Here is a 19,535-nt window from a genome sequence, read left to right as displayed (position 1 = left end):
ATTTATTTATACCATCAATCATTATAACTACGTAAGTTTATTTTATAAAACAAATGGATAGTTCGAGTTAATAATGCATTTCTTTGCTCCAGTGCAGTTGGCTTCAACAAGTAATGACACGGAATTATTACCTCTACATAATACATGTATATTGTGTATAATTGTGCGATAAGTTCACGCTAACTGCAATTACACAGTTGCCTTTAGAATTTACAAAAACACGTCTACAACTCGAACCGTAATTGCTCTATAAAATTGAATTATTGAATTAATTAAGTTAATCGTCAAATTAACGTTACGTCACTTTTTATAATAAGAACAAACTAACCTAGCATATTTTAATGTTTTCCTATACAATTATATTCTAAATTCAAAAGTTTTAGGTCGACTATCTAAATTTGTCTTTGGAATATAGACCTCTTTTATCTGAAATTAATTATAGTCTTCATATGGTGCATAGAGCATAGAGTCGATGCAAGAAAATACTCTTTATTATGTGTAAGTATTATCTATTACGATAGTTGTTTTGCATATTCGAAATTCTAAAGATAACTACTGTGGCCAAATCAAATAAGAGCTATCATCTAAAAGCAACATTGAAAAGTTGAATAGCCGCAGCTGCCGGTAAAAACTCCCGACAGATAATCTCTCTTTTGTGCAAAGATATTAATAAAAATATGGTTCAATATTACTGTATCTTTGATATGCAACAATGGCATCGATTCCTTTGTGAAAATTTACGCATGACTTCTTAACAAGTGATACATGTGTAATTGTAATATTTAAAGTACTTCGTGGAATGTTTAGCCTACGTAAAAACATATTAAACCGTTTTAATTGAAATAATCTGTTGTAATCAACTATTACATCAGTGGCGAAACAACCTTTTAGGTCTGGGCCTCAGATGTCTGTATCTGTGTCATGATCATTTATAAATCTAATAGGCAAGAGGGAGATCAGGCTTTGGGTGCACGCCACACACGCCGTCGACTTTTTTTGGTCTAAGGCAAGCTGGTTTCCTCACGATTACTTCGTTCACCGTTAGCGCGATTGTTAAAGAAAGTTTAATGATGCACAGCCAGGGATCAAACCTACGACCTCGGGCATGAATGTCGCTAAAGCTTAGGCCAATACTGCTCAACTTTTACCAAAATCAAAATCAACTTTTACCAAAGCTGATAAGTGATCTTTAGATAAAGACTGTTTCACTTACTATCTCAGATACAGTGCTTCTTACTATATGCTGTTATAGTAAGTTTCTCTGTTTTTCTGTTCGAAACAAATGCACTATTAAAATAAATATTTAAAACTGAAACAAAAAAAATATGTGTGTACTCATGTACACGCGTTACAAGTTATACTTCTATGGCGTAACAAGATAAAAATCTTTTCAAACATTTTATCTTTCGCCTTATTCTACGTTTGTAGAAAATTACACTAACTATAGAAAAAGGGTATTTACTACATTTAACGTTTTATAACTTATTACGGTTGATATTAAATTATAACGCATTATCTAGTTAAACAAAGTTTATTTAAATATCATAAAAAAATATTTCTACATAACTAAAAAAATGGAATTTTTTTATTTTAATATGTTGACTACGCTTCTACTACTTCTACTACTTCAGGGCGTCGGGTTTTTGTGATGTGTGGTGTCGGATTTATGTGACGGTGTGCGGGTGTCGGTATTTTGTGACGGTGTGCGCGCGCATCGTAAAAATTTACTCTCATTATTTTTCCCCAACGCACCAAAAGAAGTATGACTTCAAAAAAGTATGTAACAATATTTTATCACAAAATGTAATTCTCGGAACATATCATTAAACCACCGAGGCGTTTAACGTCTTTAATTAAATACGTATAATAACGAGCATGACACATACTAATCCACACATTTATATTTATCAGGGATAAAACTGTATCCCGGTCAATTTACGAGTAATTAAGCCTGACCCTCTTTCGCACATTGAGGGAGTTTTATTTGGTTGGAATCGTCCTGCCAAACTCATTTAACATTGGCTAATATCGTGTTTAGATGAACGTTTTGGTGTCAATCTTTTGCGGGTTTTCTCTTATAGTTTACGCATCTAAAATTGACGTAACTCTAACTCTTTGTATGAATTCGAAACTTACAAAAACTTAGTCTACTACAGTGTAAATCATCTGTCTCTTATCGTCACAGGAAAACATAATTTGAATAAAAGAGACGAAACAGAACTTTCGTTAATAATATTAAATCGCTGTGATCCAACTATCTTATAATCCATTCGGGTACGATATTTTATTTGTAACACTGATGTATCCCGTTCTTTCACAGCATAGACATAATATGTCTGAAAGAGACGAATGAGTACTTTATTTGTAGGGTGTAATTAGACTGATTCCTGTGGTATTTGGTTAGTAAATAAAGGCTGAATCGTTTCGCCAATAGTATAGAGGTCTCTAGGATATATAGGAAAACATCAATAGTTGATAATATACATTAATCACTATAATAAACGCAGAAGCATAATTGCGCAGACGCATTATAAAAAGATCACAATAAATTATTTAGTGATTTTCCATGAAACGTATTTTTAATAGTTGATAATTTCCGTTCGTTTGTTTTATTATGTTTACACAATGATTGTTCGGACCTGTGCGCTTACGAAAGTACACGTACAGTTTAATAAAGATATATCACAACGTTCTTGAGACTATAACTTCTCAAATTGCCTTCGTAAGTAAGGGACATGGATTAGCGAGTGCTAGGGCAAATATTTTATTACAGACGAAATCTCCAGCCCTCAACGTTTTATTGTTCATAAGGCTCGTCCGAGCCAAATGAAAGACTTTATAGCTGAGATACAGAGACTGCGTCTCGTTTAGAAGATATGGATAAATTGCTTCTTGATTCGGTAAACAACACTCAACAAGAAATTGTATAAAGTTGAGTTCTAAATTTAAAATTTGAATCGTATTTCAAAGATGGTGTTCTATTTGATTTAAGAATAACACTCAACAAAAATAGAAATTGTGATTTATATTTAAAATGTAATTTTAAAAAGGATATTGGTAATAATCTTCCAAATTTGATTTGAGGTGTTCTAAATTTAAAATGAGAAATGGAATGCTGTGTCTCGTTTTAGTAACATTAAATTATAATGGATTATACAAATAAATTCAACGCGTACAAAAAATTAAAATCTATTCAAGTATAAAACGAAAAACAAGTCATATACGCATAGTGTAAACATAGAAAAATAGACTTTACTTTTCTGGCAGTTGTAAGCCAATCAAGATAAAACAGCTCCATAGAATATTTTGTCTTTGGAATGTCATACAGGCTTTACTGTTGACTCACTTTATTGACCGCTCGCATTTTCACGATTGTGTATTATTGATTGTAGTTCGCACGTGACCGTCGCCGAGAGTAATAGTGCTTTGTCGGCGAATATATTTGTGTAGATGTTTGATGGATTGATCTTTTGTTAACGTATTATTCCCTTATTTGACAAAGAGATTGGATATCACATTGTCTTGTTAGAATCTTTTCTACGTGATAAGGAAATGTATGTAATCACATCTTTTCTTTAAAAGATACGCAAACTGGTAGGAGGCTGATCCGATGTTAAGTGATACAATCGCGGGTGCGTTGTCGGCCTTTTAATCTAAGTGGAATAGGTTCGCAAATAGTTCAGCGAATTTGCATACGAAATTGATTCAGTAACGGGTGCCCTCGATAGCGAAAAGTAGCAGTTCCCAGTTAAATATAATATTTATACCATAATCGCTGCGCTTGCGAGCGACAACGAGCGATTTATTCACTAAATTACAGTCGCTTATTTTAGCCAATCGTATATGCCATTGGTGATCTGACCGTACAATTATGTGTTTATTGTAAATGCTACGATTGCCGGCTGACTGTAATTTTCATTTAATTCGCCTTGTTTTGTATCATTTTCAAGAATTTTGTTTCATTTGTAATTCCATTTTTAAAATTTACACCGTTTATTGTTTTAAAATTAGAATCCTTTGATATTGTATTACACTTTGCTCGCGAAATAAACGAAAATGCTTTTCGGCTGTGACACCTGTTGTAATTATACAATATACAAACGTAATAGATATATATTTTAATGCTCAAAACGGCACACTGGTACCAAACTTTTTGCCACGCACCACCCCAATGCGGAACCAGCTGCCCACTGAAGTATTTCCGAACCAGTTCAACGTATAATTGAAAAGGACAGAAGGAAAATGTCATTTACGAAACATACTTGGATAAAACATACTCAATGGATATTGCGTATATTACAATAGTCAACAACTCTAGTACCTAACTGATGCCTTTCAAAACGTTTTCTTACTTTAAGTCTCCTAACCCAATACTCATATTAGTATGATACCCTATAATCATGCAGACATGAAATTGAGCTACTGTGACGAAGTTATCACAATTATAACGAACTTTTAACCAAGCTTCTCTTCTTGTCCGGGCGATTTTGTATGCAATTTTGATGCTGTTCAGATAGGAACACTTTCGCTGTAACTTTTGAGTTCATCGGTGCTGATATGCCTACTGAGTAGTCTCTGTTCCGAGAGATTTTAATGGATTTAATGCGACTCTTTGTATTTCGTTGTTTGTTTACTTATAATTATGACTAAAACCAGTTTTCACGCAGCTTGTATCAGTGCAATTACCTCCAACATTGTATTTTATAACCCTTTATTCCCTAGTTTTATGAATATATTTTTCTTGATTTACAAGCCTTAAAACTTTATACGTCATAATAAATGCGCTATTTATGGCATTAGGCCTATAAGTTATAGATAATAAATAACGAGGTGGGTTCCAAAATAGGCTTTTAATAAATAAGTATTAATATCAAAATATGATCTACTTATAAGAATTTGTTAATTAAATTTACTTAAAAAAACAAGTATAATAATGGATAAGAAAATTATGACGGTTTTACTGCTAAGACCAGATTCTTACAGACAATCCCGAAGAAATTTGACTACGAATTTTCTCCTGAAAACATTACTTATTATTGTAATAAATTATAAAGATCTTGGAATAAACTCCAGACCTATCACTTTTTAGCCATTGAAAGCTTCTACAGATTGAGCCTAAAAATATAATTTTGTCTTTATAATAAACAAGGAGGTTTATGTTTTGTCTAATTTTCGCATTATATACATCCTCTTTTGAACACATAAGTGATGTCATTAAGTCTCTAAACTACTGAACTATCTCAACGCAGGCGGATGGAGTCTATATGTTCCGAGCTTCGAGCTTCTAAAGATCGAGACTAAAAATATGATTTCGTCTTTATAATAAACAAAAGGAGGTTTATTTTTCGTCAATTTTCGGATCATATCCATCCTCTTTTAAACACATAAGTGATATCATTAAGTTGAATTCTATCGAATCTAGTTCAAAATAATGGGCCGTAATTTGGTGCGATTGTTGAGGACAATCGATATTCGACCAATCGATGTAATGATGGGGTATTTAATCGACGTTTTATTTCTTTAAATGTCCGATCAGTGGATGAGCTTAATCATAGTTATGATATCAAGGGGCATTTTGAGGCCCGGGGCGTTAGCCTTTTTTGTTAAATTTGGTGGAGAATGCGAAATGTTAAATTTATATAAAAAGTTGGGGTTTTGTTTGTTTTCCTAATACATATTACTAAGTTTTAACTTAATATAAATAATCTCAGTACAATCTAAAAAAAGTTTCGAATTAAGAAATAGAAATTTTGTTTTTAAGTTAGAACTGAAATCGTTTGTCATAATCCTGGATAAAAGCTTAGTTACTGAATTTAAGTGAAATAATTGTTACCTTGTCATGGTAAGAATTGTACAAACATTGATATTTTATTTGTGTTATAAGTATACTAAGTTTAATTTAATATGTATAAAAAAACATATTTTATTCGATGCCAAATATCACAATTATGAACTAATTTTCTATGAATGCCGGACGCTCCCAATTAGACAAGGATGGGGATACAAAAATCGAAAGAAAGAAAGAGATGAAATGTAAGGGTTGCTAACCGCAGGTTATTATGAGATTTAACACGTATTTAGTTAATTAGTAAGTGCGGTTGACCGATGCGGTTGTTGGGTATACTTTGCCCTGGGAATCACTTGTTGCCGACAAAAGTTATATTTATTTTCGCGACATATTACCGCTTCTTTAAGCTTAGTATAAGTAATATTCCAGACATAAATAATATTTTCTGCATTAAAAATGCGCTGCTTTTAAGGTTTGTCAATCTTATCAGCCTGTCACACGCTGTCGACTTAGTGAGTCTTAGGCAAGCCGGTTTCCTCCACTGGTGCACAGTGGGGGATTGAACCTACGACCTCATGAATAAGTGTCCCATGCGTAAGCCACAAGGCCAGCAATGCTTGTAATGAATTGCATGGCATGTCAGGACCGTAGCAAGTGGAAATCCGTGATCTCTGCCTACTCTTTCAGTAAAAGGCGTCTCTTTGTAAAATGCAGCGTTGGCCTAGTGGCTTGAGGCGACCTAACTGTTGGAGTCAAAGCTGGGTATGGGAATTTATCACTGATTGTGAATCCATGTGTCATCTCTTTGTCTGAATTATGAATGACATTAAGTATTCAAAAAGATCAGTACTTGAAACTGGCGTAAAGTTAAAACTATTGCCATAATATAAAAATGTGTGCGTGTACTAGTTACACACGTAAGACGTGAAACTTCTTTATGACCTTATTTTTCAAAAAATGATCTACTATATGCAACTTTATAGAAATTTATTGAATAAAGTTAAATAAGATAAAGTTTAACAAAAAGGCTTCTATTATCATAGACATGAATACAAATAATACAATTATTTTCATTTTACCTTATTACTACTAAGATTATTACAGAATTTTATTAATTGTAATAGAGTTATTACTATCATTGTTATCGTTATTAAATATTTTTGTTATTATTGGCTTCGTTCGAGTCTCATCGAATAAATCGTGGTAATTGAAATAATCATGAAAACGATCGCGCTTAACGGAAAAATGTGACGCGTAACCGAAAAATGTGACAGTACATTTCTTTACAACGCCGATAAAGAAGTTCAAAAAAAAAACAGAAATAAAATAGTTAACAATTATGGATATTTAAATATGTAAATAAGTTTTAACGGATTATAGAGAAACAAACATTATGTCCAGTAGACCCTGAATTAATTGAGCAGGTTTATTTACTTAGTTAACCGAGTGGTTATCTCCTCAACCATACGCCGTAAAATGTATTTGTTTGAGTTACGTAGTTTTGTTATTACTATTTTGGTTTAAAGGTTTTGTTCAGAAACTTCACGCAAGCTCACGTTACTTCAGCTTTAATTTTAATGATTGACTATAATAATGCGTAATCCCTTACAAAAATTAAAAATCATGATTGATTTGCCAACATGCCTAATTGTTCGTTTATTTATTGTATATCGTATGTGTCCACCGTATTTTATTTGAATTTTCCATAAACGGTTGTCTGTAAGCTATAGCACGAAAGCGAAATCGAAAGCGTTACTATCGTTTTTAATCATTATAATTTGCACTGATATTTTAAATGAATGAATGATATAATTAATATTGACAATACCTAATAAAGAACTTAATCAATTCCTATGTAGCTCAAGTGAAAACTTCTTTTGTCATTGCAAATTTGATAGAATTGATGAACAGCCAAGGTGAACTTACGATTTCAGGTTTAAGAATCCTACGGTTAAATAATAGACAACCTTTGCTCGTGTGAATAAAAGACAATATTATCTTAATGTCATCAAAGCCTGCATCGCTTTTAAGTCACGTATGAATGAAGTTATCTGCACCTTAAACATACAGAGCCATACAAATAATAGTTCTATGTTCGAAATTCAAATATTTCAAACACCTTTCTTATTCGTAAATAAAGCGGTACTAGACGTTCGAAATTCAATATTACCAAAAATACCTTTCTAATTGGAAAACAAAGCGGAACACATATTTAATACTCAGCAATCCCAAATCCTTTGTTCAATGGAAAAGGTTTTCCTTTACCCGAACGTTAATTCGTGTTTAATTCGACACCATGTTAATTGTTACCTACACCCTGCTTGGTGACCTCGGGGCGACTGTGTCCAAAAGACACCCTGTGGGGTACAGGGGGTCATTTTAAGAATATTTGCGTTACCCCCAATGTTTACACGGGATGTTTGTGGTACAGAAAACAATAGTCTCGAAATTCATTGCTCATTTTATTATTGTTGATACACCGTTTTACGGGCGATTCGATTATTGGAACGAGTAATTAAATGATAATACTGGGTATTAATTGGATTTTACCTGAGTAGGTACGTGATTACTTTCGAGTGGGCCGCTATTTATGAATGTCGTTGAATTATTCAGGAATGTTTATAGGGAACAAATTGTTTAAGCCTTTTGTGATTTAAATGTTTAATAAATGCTGTTTATAAAAATTGGATACTAGTTCATTGAACTCCAAACCCGTTACTACTTTTGTTACGAAATTAAATTTTTTGCGTATGCGTGGTCCATACCACCCGTATTTATTTCAAACGCTGTTGCTAGATTACCAGTACGGTATACGGCATAGGGCAGGCTCATTTCTCCGTAATTGTTTGATCTTAAAGCACTAAAAATGTTGTTAAGACAAAAATATATAATAAGTACATTCTTAAGAATAAACACCTCACAGAAAACAGTACAAGTAACGATATGTTGTTTTTTTACAGAAATGGCCAGAATGGAGAAGTCCCCACTACTCGCAAACGGGTATAATGCACCCCCCACTCACCTTGGTCCTATGGGTTTCATGCACCAACATGCTCTGATGTCACCGGGTATGCCACACCATGGTGTACCGCGGCCTGACGGGTCAATCATCAAGGGACAACCAATGCACAACATGGAAGCACTGGCAAGGTGAGTAAATAGTAATATGGGAACCTAAGTACAATCCTACTCTTACTAAAGTCTGGTAGGACTCAGTCAGGGAATTCGAGTGTTTTTTTTATTGACCGTTCAACAGTGAACTATAAAGGTTTTCGAACACACCAAAATAGTAGGTTTAGTCCAAAGTAAACCGATTAACATACTTGCCATGTGAAAGCCTTAAGAAAATATCCAGGTAGTAATTAAAATAATCAACGTAAAAAAAGTACAGCAGTGTTACCATAAGCACTAACTGAAAATAAATTTCTGTCTCTGAAAAACCCATTAGGAGTTAAAACCTATAAAATAACACAAACCAGCGTATGTTACAGCTCTCAAACAAAAGCAAGCTACTATGGCTTATCCAGCTACGTCTAAGATTAGTCGGATAAGCTTAGCATGAGTCTAGCCACATTTCTAAGCTTCAAACTCAAGTCTTCATAATACGACGTAATTTGAAGTTGCAATTGCTTTTAACGCCATCTAGATATTAGAATCAAAACTATAATTTTAAAAGGAAAAGGCGTCAGCAATATTGCTGATGTAAACTTATATGTCAAATGTCAAAATTGGCACAGACTAAATGTGAAATAACTTCTATAAACTAAAATTTTAATTCTTAACTACCATGAAGTTTAAGAAACTTTTTAATTTAACAAATTCATTTAGTTGTTTAGTTTTAAGTCTATTTACAGGATATACAAGAAATGTCATAAATGCTTTGTCCGGATATTGGTGACGTAAAACTGTGGCTTCCCTTACATGGTATAGAAGTAATTTTTTATTTATATAATAAACTGTACATGGTAGGGGTGACGTTATTTCTGTCTTTATAACAACAATGATTGACCGCAATGGAGTTTACATAAGCGTCTTAATAACTTTAAAATTTTCTCAACTAAAGAAACACGTTACTTTTCCGTACCTAGGTTAAAAAAGTTTAACCCTTATGGATTTCCACACAGCAATTATTGTATATGCTAAAAGATATTTCTGGTCTGTATGTTATACGTGGTATATGAAGAAATCCGTTAAATGTAGTATAATTAGTTCGTAATCAGATTACTTGTAAATGAGTCCAAAGAAACCTACCGGGTCACAAGTGATACAGGTTAAATGTCTAAGCGAGTTAAGCTAATAAGAAAAGTACAAACATCGAATGCCCTCACTTCCGGGGAAGACCCGCAACGCCACTTGACTCGACTTACCCCAGTGTCTTACTGGCACTTTCGTGATTAACTTACCGACATATGTCCCTTTGCGTAATGCGATGGATAAGGGAGGAAACGAAAAAAATATAGATTTTTTGTGCCTGTATAGCTTTACTTTCAATATTTTATACTAGCTATTTGACTTTAAACCAGCATTAATCAAATGATTATCCATACAAACTTTGTCTACAATATTAGGCGAGTTAATTCGGTTTCCAAGTACATGAAATGTCCACTACTTTATCCATATTCATTCTCAATCTTCGGTGTTATTCACTCACTCTAAATTCCGTTAAAAAATAAGTTCATAAATTTTCTTTTATAGAAATCTTGTTTTGAATTCAAAATAAAAATAAACCAATCTGGTGCAGTTGTTTGGTTGTACATTTCGGCGATTTCATTTGTTTTATTTATATTTCCTTGTACTCTAATTAAAAATTGGAATAAAGAAGGTACTTTTTTCGCACGTTCGTCGCATTTAAGCCTCACGTATGCAGCAGTTCTCTGGAAGCAGCATTATACAAAGTATTGTACATACCAAAAAAATGCTTCATTGTACAAATAACCGTAATCAACCATGATACAAGCTACTGTGCATTATTTAAATTAGAACATCTAGATATAGTCTGTATTTTAAAAAGTTCTATTCATTTACTGAACTGTGAAATTGACTAATTATGACAAAGCCTCCAGTTACGCTTGTTAACAACGTATTTATAACGAACATAATAATTATAGATCTTAATGAACAACCATATTAAATAAAAACTAGATTTGTATTACAATAGAAAATATTTCTAGAACATATAGAACACATAGTAAATCGTTATTGAATTGTTTTTTTATTAACTCATTTGTTTCTTTCTGTAAAATTTGACAGAAGATGTAATTTTTGCTTTTACGAATAAGTTTAATCTAGAATTGGCTGTTATTTATATTCCTCTTTTTCTATGCAGTATCAAACTAGAAATTCAATTAATTTAATAAGAACATCTTTCGACCCAGGTAATTGTTAGTACGTAATATCCTACTTATAAGTTTCACTTAAGGATGGCATGTAACCCTTCTGTATTGTAAGAAATATTCAAGAAGTTTACAAACAAAGTGTTCAAGTAATTCAGAAACAATTTCAACGATCACGCATGAGTTGTTCCAACACAAATATAAGCGATTGTTTTAAAAACATAATTAATTTCGACCCCTCGACCAGTCTAACGGAACATTTAATATTGAGTGCTCATAATTATTCCTTTCTCATTCAAACCCTTTTCATTTGCAAACTTTTATTTTCAATACTTTGTTGCAAGTTTTTGTCTTCCGCGCTTATTAAGATTCTTTACGTTTTAAATGTTCAATTTCGGTTCTTTTATAGTCTCACTAGGAGAACAAAGCAGTTAATTTCGTGATTCATATATTTAAGAATATACTCGTATAGTCGGTCACATAGCCCCGCATTGGAGCATGGGTGAGACACATTTCTACGTTTTATAGACTATTTTATTGCCACTATTCTTAAAAGGCCGGCAACGCACTTGCGAACCTTCTGACAGTTGTGGCCATGGTGGTATCACTTTAAATCAGAAAAAACACCCTTTTTGCTTGCCCCTGTTCTTAAATAGCGTTGTTGAGTACATCAGTTTTTGGATTTCCTTTTACAAACCGCTTTCTTCTGCTAATATGACTCTTAATGTTTTATTTTCCGTTTTTCTTATTTTACTTTCTGTCAACAGATCGGGCATATGGGAAAATTGTCGAGCCGCATACGAAGATATCGTCAAACATCTTGAGAGGTATGATTATTTTTATTTTAGTTAATTTTTTATCTTTCTTACTTGGTCAATGGCACCATCATTCATAACAGAACAAAACATTGGTTACACGTTTGATTCCAAAGATTTAATTAAAACAAAAACATTGTATAAAGCAAACAACAAACCAGTAATTTAAATGATAGGGAGTGTGAAATAAGAGGAGACAATTAGCTGGATTGGATGTATTTTTAACAAATGACCGGTTGTAGGGACGCGGGGGTAAAAACAATTCATCAAACTCATTCAGAGCTAATCTCGATGCGAGGAAAAAGCGGCTCTCATGTAAATTGGGCCGATTCGAGGGCCAATGTTTGGGGGAAAGCGCTTTTCTTTTCTTGTTTAATGGATGGTGATTGATCGGCGGTTCGCTTGAACGATACTCGCGGTTTCGACTTCATTTTCAAATGCTTCAATTGAATGTTGCAATCTGATGTTGATTGAAGAGATTTATGAGAGGTTTACGGGATAATGTATTTAAATTGAGCTGTAAAAGCGCTTTTTTCATCAGCGGTGTTTTAATTTGTATCGATTATAAAAATAAATACTTGTAGTAGTTGCTAATATATAAAGATGCTTACAATTTGAATATTTAATCAATAAAATATTCTTAAGCCTGGAACAACTATTGTATGATATACACACAAACATATTACATTCTTAACCTACATAGTAATAATAATCATTAAAATGTGTAAATAGAAAATTAAAACAAATTTAAAAAGTTTGGTCCGACCGTTTTCTTTTGTGTTTATAAAAAAAATTAAAATACCTATTTTTATATTTATTATATATAACTATTTTTTAACAACGTAGCACTGCATTAGTTACCATGGTTACATTTCATATGAAATAAAGCCGTATGTACTTGTTAAAAGGCAATTTTATTAATTCCTCTTAATTAATTTAGTAGATTGAAAATAAAACACGTCCCTCTCGACCAGTGTTGGGTAGAATTACAGTCGGACAGCGCGCCGTGTACCGATGTGTCACTGTCACTCGGGGTCCTGGATTAAGGCCGTTTTTTTAAAGAATTTTAAATTTACTTTGCAAATATCCACTAGAAAATCCCTTAATAAAAATTGTTCTTATATTAGCTATTATGATTGTTAAATTCCAACAATCTTCCTAATTCTTATTTATGCAATATCTTACGTTCAAGCTCCATCTATAAACTTCATTAAATTAAAACTCGTATGAGACACTATACCAACAAAAACTTAAATATAACTAAATTAACATATACTGTCAAGTTGTCAAATGCCATTCCTATGTGTCGCCAAGTATTTTGACTTAAAGAACAGAGAAATTACGTGGCAAATTGAAAAAACAAAAGACGATTTTTATCTATAGTTGCATATCTAAGGATAAGGCTTAGTTTATACTTAATATATATTGTAATAAAAACAAAGAGTTCATATGTTTCAATAGTCGTAACCATTCTTTCAATCTTATGTTCTCAAACTCAAACTTTTGAGTTTTTTTTTCTTTTTTGTCTTCAAAGGTTCGATTATTTTATATGATTCGAATAGCTATTAATTGTAAATCCTTGAGTTTCCTTGTGAGCACATTATCTCGGTCGGTTTGATTCGCGCATGCGTCAAGACCGGTTTTCATCTTAACTCCAATTAATTGACAGGATTATCTCTGTTTTAATATAATTTGTAATGTTTGTTTTGTTTCCTTTATGCATCCGACCGTGCTTATTTGATTTAATGACGATTATCTTGGGTATTTTCATAATTAAACCTGGTTTAATAATTGTCGCAACTATTACGATTTTCCACATAAATCAAAAATCTTTTACAAAGGTTCTTTTCCTTTCAATTGTTCAAGAATAATAATGCCAATTAAAACATAATCAAATCTATAATGTTCATATAAAGATACCTTATACATGTCTTTCTGTAAACAAAAAGACGTAGACTTTAAATACTTCAAATGAAATGCCACCAGATGCACAACAAATACTCTGTTTTATACGGATTGAACATAGACAATTGGCGGTAAATCAAACGTCGACTCAATTAGCAGTCAACAAATCGTTGGGATCTATTCATTCGTCCGGTTTAATTCCGTTTCGGATCGAATTAGCAGCGATTAATCGGCGTGCGGCGGGTTAAGCCAGGAGGGCAGACTCCAGCACACATCGCTTTGACATCAATCGTTATTCATTCCACTGTTTCTACTACCGGAAATCTTCCATCTACTAACCCTTATGTATCTCTTTGTCAGGCATTTTAAACTAAGCCAGAAGACAAGCTATTATAGATATTTAGTGAAGAGAATTCTATGAGTATACAAATAGCGCTGCGTTTTATCTCTGGACCTCAGATATATGTATCGGTTCCGTGATCATTTCTGAGGTATGCCGGATACCGCAAAATGTCTTCCTTCTCCGTACGAGCGAGTGTTAAATGCGCACATAGACAGAAACTCCATTTGAGCACAGCCGGGGATCGAACCTATGACCGTAGGGATGAGAGTCGCACGCTGACGCCACAAGCCTATACTGTTTTAAAAATATGATTAAAAGATTACTTTAATTCTATTAATAAGATTGAAATATCGTTAAAAGTATTTTTGATTTGGACGCCCACCCAGCGGTAGTTGAAATGGCTTCAGGTTCAATCGCCTGACACAATAACTGCATCCCAGTTCTACTGGCATATTACCGTTGGATAATACAGGCATTCTGACTAGGTTGCATTAAAGACAGTCACAAAATAAAAATTCAATATTTATATAAGAAAATGCCTTAAGAACATTTGTGTGATTGAATCTTCCACCATTAATTTCAGTGAAGATCAAACGAAGACCGAGGGTGATATTTATCAAGGATATTGCGAATTATTTTAATCAAATCAAATTCCCTCCGTTGTAAACAAATGCTTTTGATTAATGAGACGCGCGACAGAGCTTTTCGCTGTGATAAAACACCCGAGCAAAAGGCAAAATTAATGGTCATAAAATGAACTCTTGTATCCGCGAGATAAAGATGCTGAATGCTTCTATAATTTTTCTTGCTTCCTATTTGAAATATGATTGCGTTGATCGCATCTGGTGACTCTACATTTACTGAGCAGCTTCTGTTCACTTCTGTGTTGACGCTTTGAGATATTTTGATTGTCATCGCGCAATGCCATTAATAATGGCGACTTTTGATTTTCAGGCTAATATGCGAAGGGCGTTGTTAAAGGGTGCCGAGGCAGGCCCTCGGAATACCTCCCGAGTTTGTCGCCGATGTGGTCGTACTGGCATTTTATGAAGCTCTTTGTACTTTGCCCTTTTACGGTTGAAACTATTCGGATAGTTCCGTTGGTGAACCGAACTATTTATTGCATTCGCTTTGTCTTGTTGGAATGTGGTTTTAGTTTTAAAATATAACCCAAAATGTAAGATCCATTTTTGAATTATAAAACTTTTGTTCTAAATTCAAAATCCGCACAATGTGATTGCTTTCTGGATAGGGCGGCGTCTAACATTGTTATACAAGTTGCAGAGTCAGCCTATATTAATCTGGATCCGGCGCCTGACAGCACAAGTCAAATTTCTCATCAAAAATAAGAATTAATGGTGAACAGCATTAATCATTAGCTCGCAAACGGCACGAGGTGTCTGTATCCCATTATTTTGCATTACTAATGATATGTACACAACGATAAGGGATGCTTTATAAAAACTCACGATGTATCGCTTATCTCCATCGATTTTATGTCTTACACTGCGCTTGTAATGAGGTCTTTTTTGTGATTTTTGAAACTCGTATAACGTGTTTATTGTTTTACTAGTTTAATTAAATGAATAACTTGCAATAATGTCATTTGCGATCGTGATTTGAATTAGAATCCTCTCTTTGTTAGTTGTCAGAATATACTCACAAAACTGTTTAGTTCATTGTATTTAATTTTTTTATCGTTTTAAATGTGATAAAAAAATCCAGTATAAATAAACAAATGTTAACTTTAATTCTGTAATTAGGAAAGTCAGTTAAATAATTGTCAACTTATAAGCTCATCTTATTAGAACTTGTCAATCAGGTATACAGCACATGCGAACCACAAATTGGGTAAGGTAATCAATTAGGATCCTTCACTCAATAATTTTTAATAAGTTCGTATAACTAATTACTTCCTCTCCAATAGGCGTGACTAGGCTATTTCTAGAAGTCCACAAAAGTGGTTGACAGAAGGTGTCACCTCTCCTTTAATTACACACTGGCCTCATTCCTTCGCGCCCTATTAGTACGCATCAATCAATGTTGCCAATACCTATTTTTTACCCCGGCTCGAGTGTTTTTCCCTTGCCTTTTTGTTTACGGAGATTTTTTTAAGTGGGGAATAATTTGATGAGGTCTGCCACCCGACTGCGTTGGACGCGGGCGATACTCATTTGTCATCGTCTTGTCATTTATGCATTTCTTTTGAACAGTTGTATCGCTAAAGTAATTATGTAAGTTTTTAGCCGGCTTTTTCCATTTGCTTGAGAACTCTTCGGTATATTGATCAACTTGGACGCTTTTTATTTGGTGATTACATTCCACCATATCAATTACCTTAGTTTTTTATGAGTATGATTACAGTAACATCTTTTTATATTTCACTAAATTAGATGTATATGTAAATTATAATTTAGCAACAATCCTTTGCTAAATAATAATTAAATATTATATTTATTAGTACATAAATTACTTCATAACTATACAATATTTTAATATAATTTTGATTCGTTTGATTACCGAAACCGCAAAACTATGAATATGAAATCAGCACGTCATAATACTGATCATTGATGGGGTAAATCAAATATGTGAATGTACAGATCAAAAGAATTCATTACAATGTGTAAATCACAATTTGCATGTGGCGCATATCATGAATATGCATTTGAAGCTCGAGTTTGAACATTCAGTGCCTTGTTTACTGCGAACTGTGCACTCGAACGTATGAACAATCTGTCGTTCAGAAAATAGGGTGAATATCAGTAACTAACTTCTATATTTTTTGTCTATGCATTCTGCGGGTTTATTATATTGGTCTTTAAAATAAATGCATTAATGACCCTAAGTCACCCAACCACGAAGGCTTTTAAGGAAACCATTTATATTAAGTATATATATGTTACTCGATAAAGAAATTAATTTAAATAAACTTGAAGATTTGTTTATTAATTAAAGTGGTTGCCTGGAAGAGATCGCTCGAAAGCGATAAGGCCGCCACAACTTTTTAGGGTTTTGATTTAATTATGTTCAATTTTTTTATATTGTAGTGTAACGAAGTGTAAATAAATAAAATAAATAAATATAGTCAAAAATTAAATTAAGGTTTAGCCAAAGCATTTCCCTTTTAAATTTAAAAAAAAAAAAAAACTACAAAAACTTCATAATCATTTTTCAGAAAGTCAATTGGTACACAGCCAGAGATCGAATCTACGATGAGAGTCGCACGCTGAAACCTAGACTAACACTGAAGTTTTACACCAATTACAATAAGATATAACGTGACAAATACGACCATTTAACTTCGTATCTTTAATAACTAATAATTAATAAGATAGATCTACATTCTAGTTGGTGCAAGCGGTCGTATATCAATCGCTGAATGTGCACACCGGACACTTGTATTCGCTTTCTGACCTTTTCCCCGGTTTGTTATGCAAATCTCGGCGGGAATTAAACGCGAATAAAAAGTATTACTCTGTGTTTACTCGCTGACTTTGCGCCAGTTGTGAGTCGAGTGTGAGCGCGCATAAATTCACTTTTAAAAATTATTAGACGTGAAAATTTAAAACACAAAAATTTGTTTAATGCTTATAGAATGACCATTTTCGTGAGATATACACTTATAGATTTCACAAACTATAAACCTCCTTCGTTTTTATTTGGTAAAAAAGAAATCTGTGCAAACACAATAACTGGTTTCGGTAAAAAGTCTGTAAGCTAAGTGATGAACCATATTTTCGTATACAATTAAAACGGAGACCGTAATTCAGTAAGCTTGAACAACAAGAAAACAAATATTCCAGCCATGAGAATCGATGTAATAATCTCAAAACCCTCAACTGATTTTTTTACAGATTCACTTATAGATAGTTCGAATACTGAGAAAGGTTTAGGTGAATAATTATAAATTCATATATTTATAATTATTATATATTTATTATTATTTATTATACTTATACATATAATTATAAATATATAAATATTAATAATTATATATAATACTTATATATAATTATTAATATATGAATTGACTGGAACAAAACAATTATTACTGTCGAGGTCGCAAAAAATCTTGCCAAAAAATACATACCACAGAAGCTTGTTTTGTTCATCATTGCAGATGTTTAGATTTTTAATAAACTCAAAGCCATTTCATTAAAGAATTATCTGGAGACAGGTGATGTTGACAAGGCTCCAGACAACAGCTATAGATAATTAAATGGATTTGCGATTGAAGCTCATATAATCTGTATAATTGAATTAAGCTAATTTTCATACTTGTAAGTCACATCCACAGACTTCATTGTAACTATGCTTACAAATGCCACTTCTTTGCGTAAGTAAGACAAAATCGCATTATGGAAAAACTAGAACAGGCTAATAAGGGTTAATGGTTTTAAATAGAAATATTCCTCTTTTACTTGTATAACTAGATTTAGCTGTGTTTATCTTTGTATGAACGTATAGTAAATAAACATAAAAATGTTAAAGAAAATTCAAAATATTTCATGATTCACTTGGATAAATGAATGAAATAAATCAATGGCACCACAACCTTATTAGATCTGGCCCTCAGATTTCTGTATCTGTTTGATGATCATTTGTAATTCTCTAGGCAAGTAGGTGATCAGCCTTCTATGCCTGACTCACGCCGTCGACTTATTGTGTTTAAGGCAAGCCGGTTCGAGCGAATGTTAAATACGCTCATATAAACCGAGGCTCGAACCTACGACCTCAGGAATGCGAGTCGCACGCTGAATCCACTAGGCCAACGGCCAAATATCTTGGTTGTATCGGGATTTATTTTTATAATTCCGTTATTAAATTAATGACACTACAATTGCTATTATATATAAGGTATGTTTAAATTTGCCATTAAGTACTCAAATTAACTTTAAATCACATAAACGTGACGAGAGACGTACAAAAATAAAAATAAAATTAGTTTTTTTAATTAATTAGTTAGTTGTAATTTTTTTTGATTTGGTTATCGTTTGCACTTAACTAGATTTTTTTTAAAGTTATTTTCCCTACTAGGAGGAGATTTAATGCATAGCTATAAGGCCCGTTGTGTCACTAATAATTTATGTTATTTTTTTTATTTCAATGTTACGAAATTCAAATATATACTATATTGTCCAAATATTAATTTACGTACATAAACTTAATTGTGATTCGCTCATCAATGTAAAAGGTTATACGAGTATAAAAAGTTGAAAATTGAAATAAATAATTGATCGTAGATAAATAAGGGTCATATTGGCATCGTACGGGTTAAATAACCATTCAACCCTACAACCACAAATCAAATGTTTTGATAGCGCGGTATTAACGAGACAATTTGATTG

General features: G+C 32.8%; 1 protein-coding gene across 3 annotated transcripts in view; it reads left to right on the top strand.

Annotated features, from left to right (window-relative positions):
* Positions 1-19,535, top strand: part of LOC123717444 (dachshund homolog 2) — a 133,670-nt gene that overhangs the window by 60,473 nt on the left and 53,662 nt on the right. For all 3 annotated transcript variants that reach the window (XM_045673432.1, XM_045673431.1, XM_045673430.1), the window contains 2 exons: positions 8,749-8,938; positions 11,889-11,948. In XM_045673432.1, the coding sequence (XP_045529388.1) occupies positions 8,749-8,938; positions 11,889-11,948 (250 nt within the window). The remainder of the gene's footprint in view (positions 1-8,748; positions 8,939-11,888; positions 11,949-19,535) is intronic.

The sequence above is a fragment of the Pieris brassicae genome, chromosome 12, assembly GCF_905147105.1.
Source record: "Pieris brassicae chromosome 12, ilPieBrab1.1, whole genome shotgun sequence".
NCBI lineage: Eukaryota > Metazoa > Arthropoda > Insecta > Lepidoptera > Pieridae > Pieris > Pieris brassicae.
The sequence above is the reverse complement of the archived record's forward strand: the minus strand, read 5'-3'. Positions and strand labels throughout refer to the sequence as shown.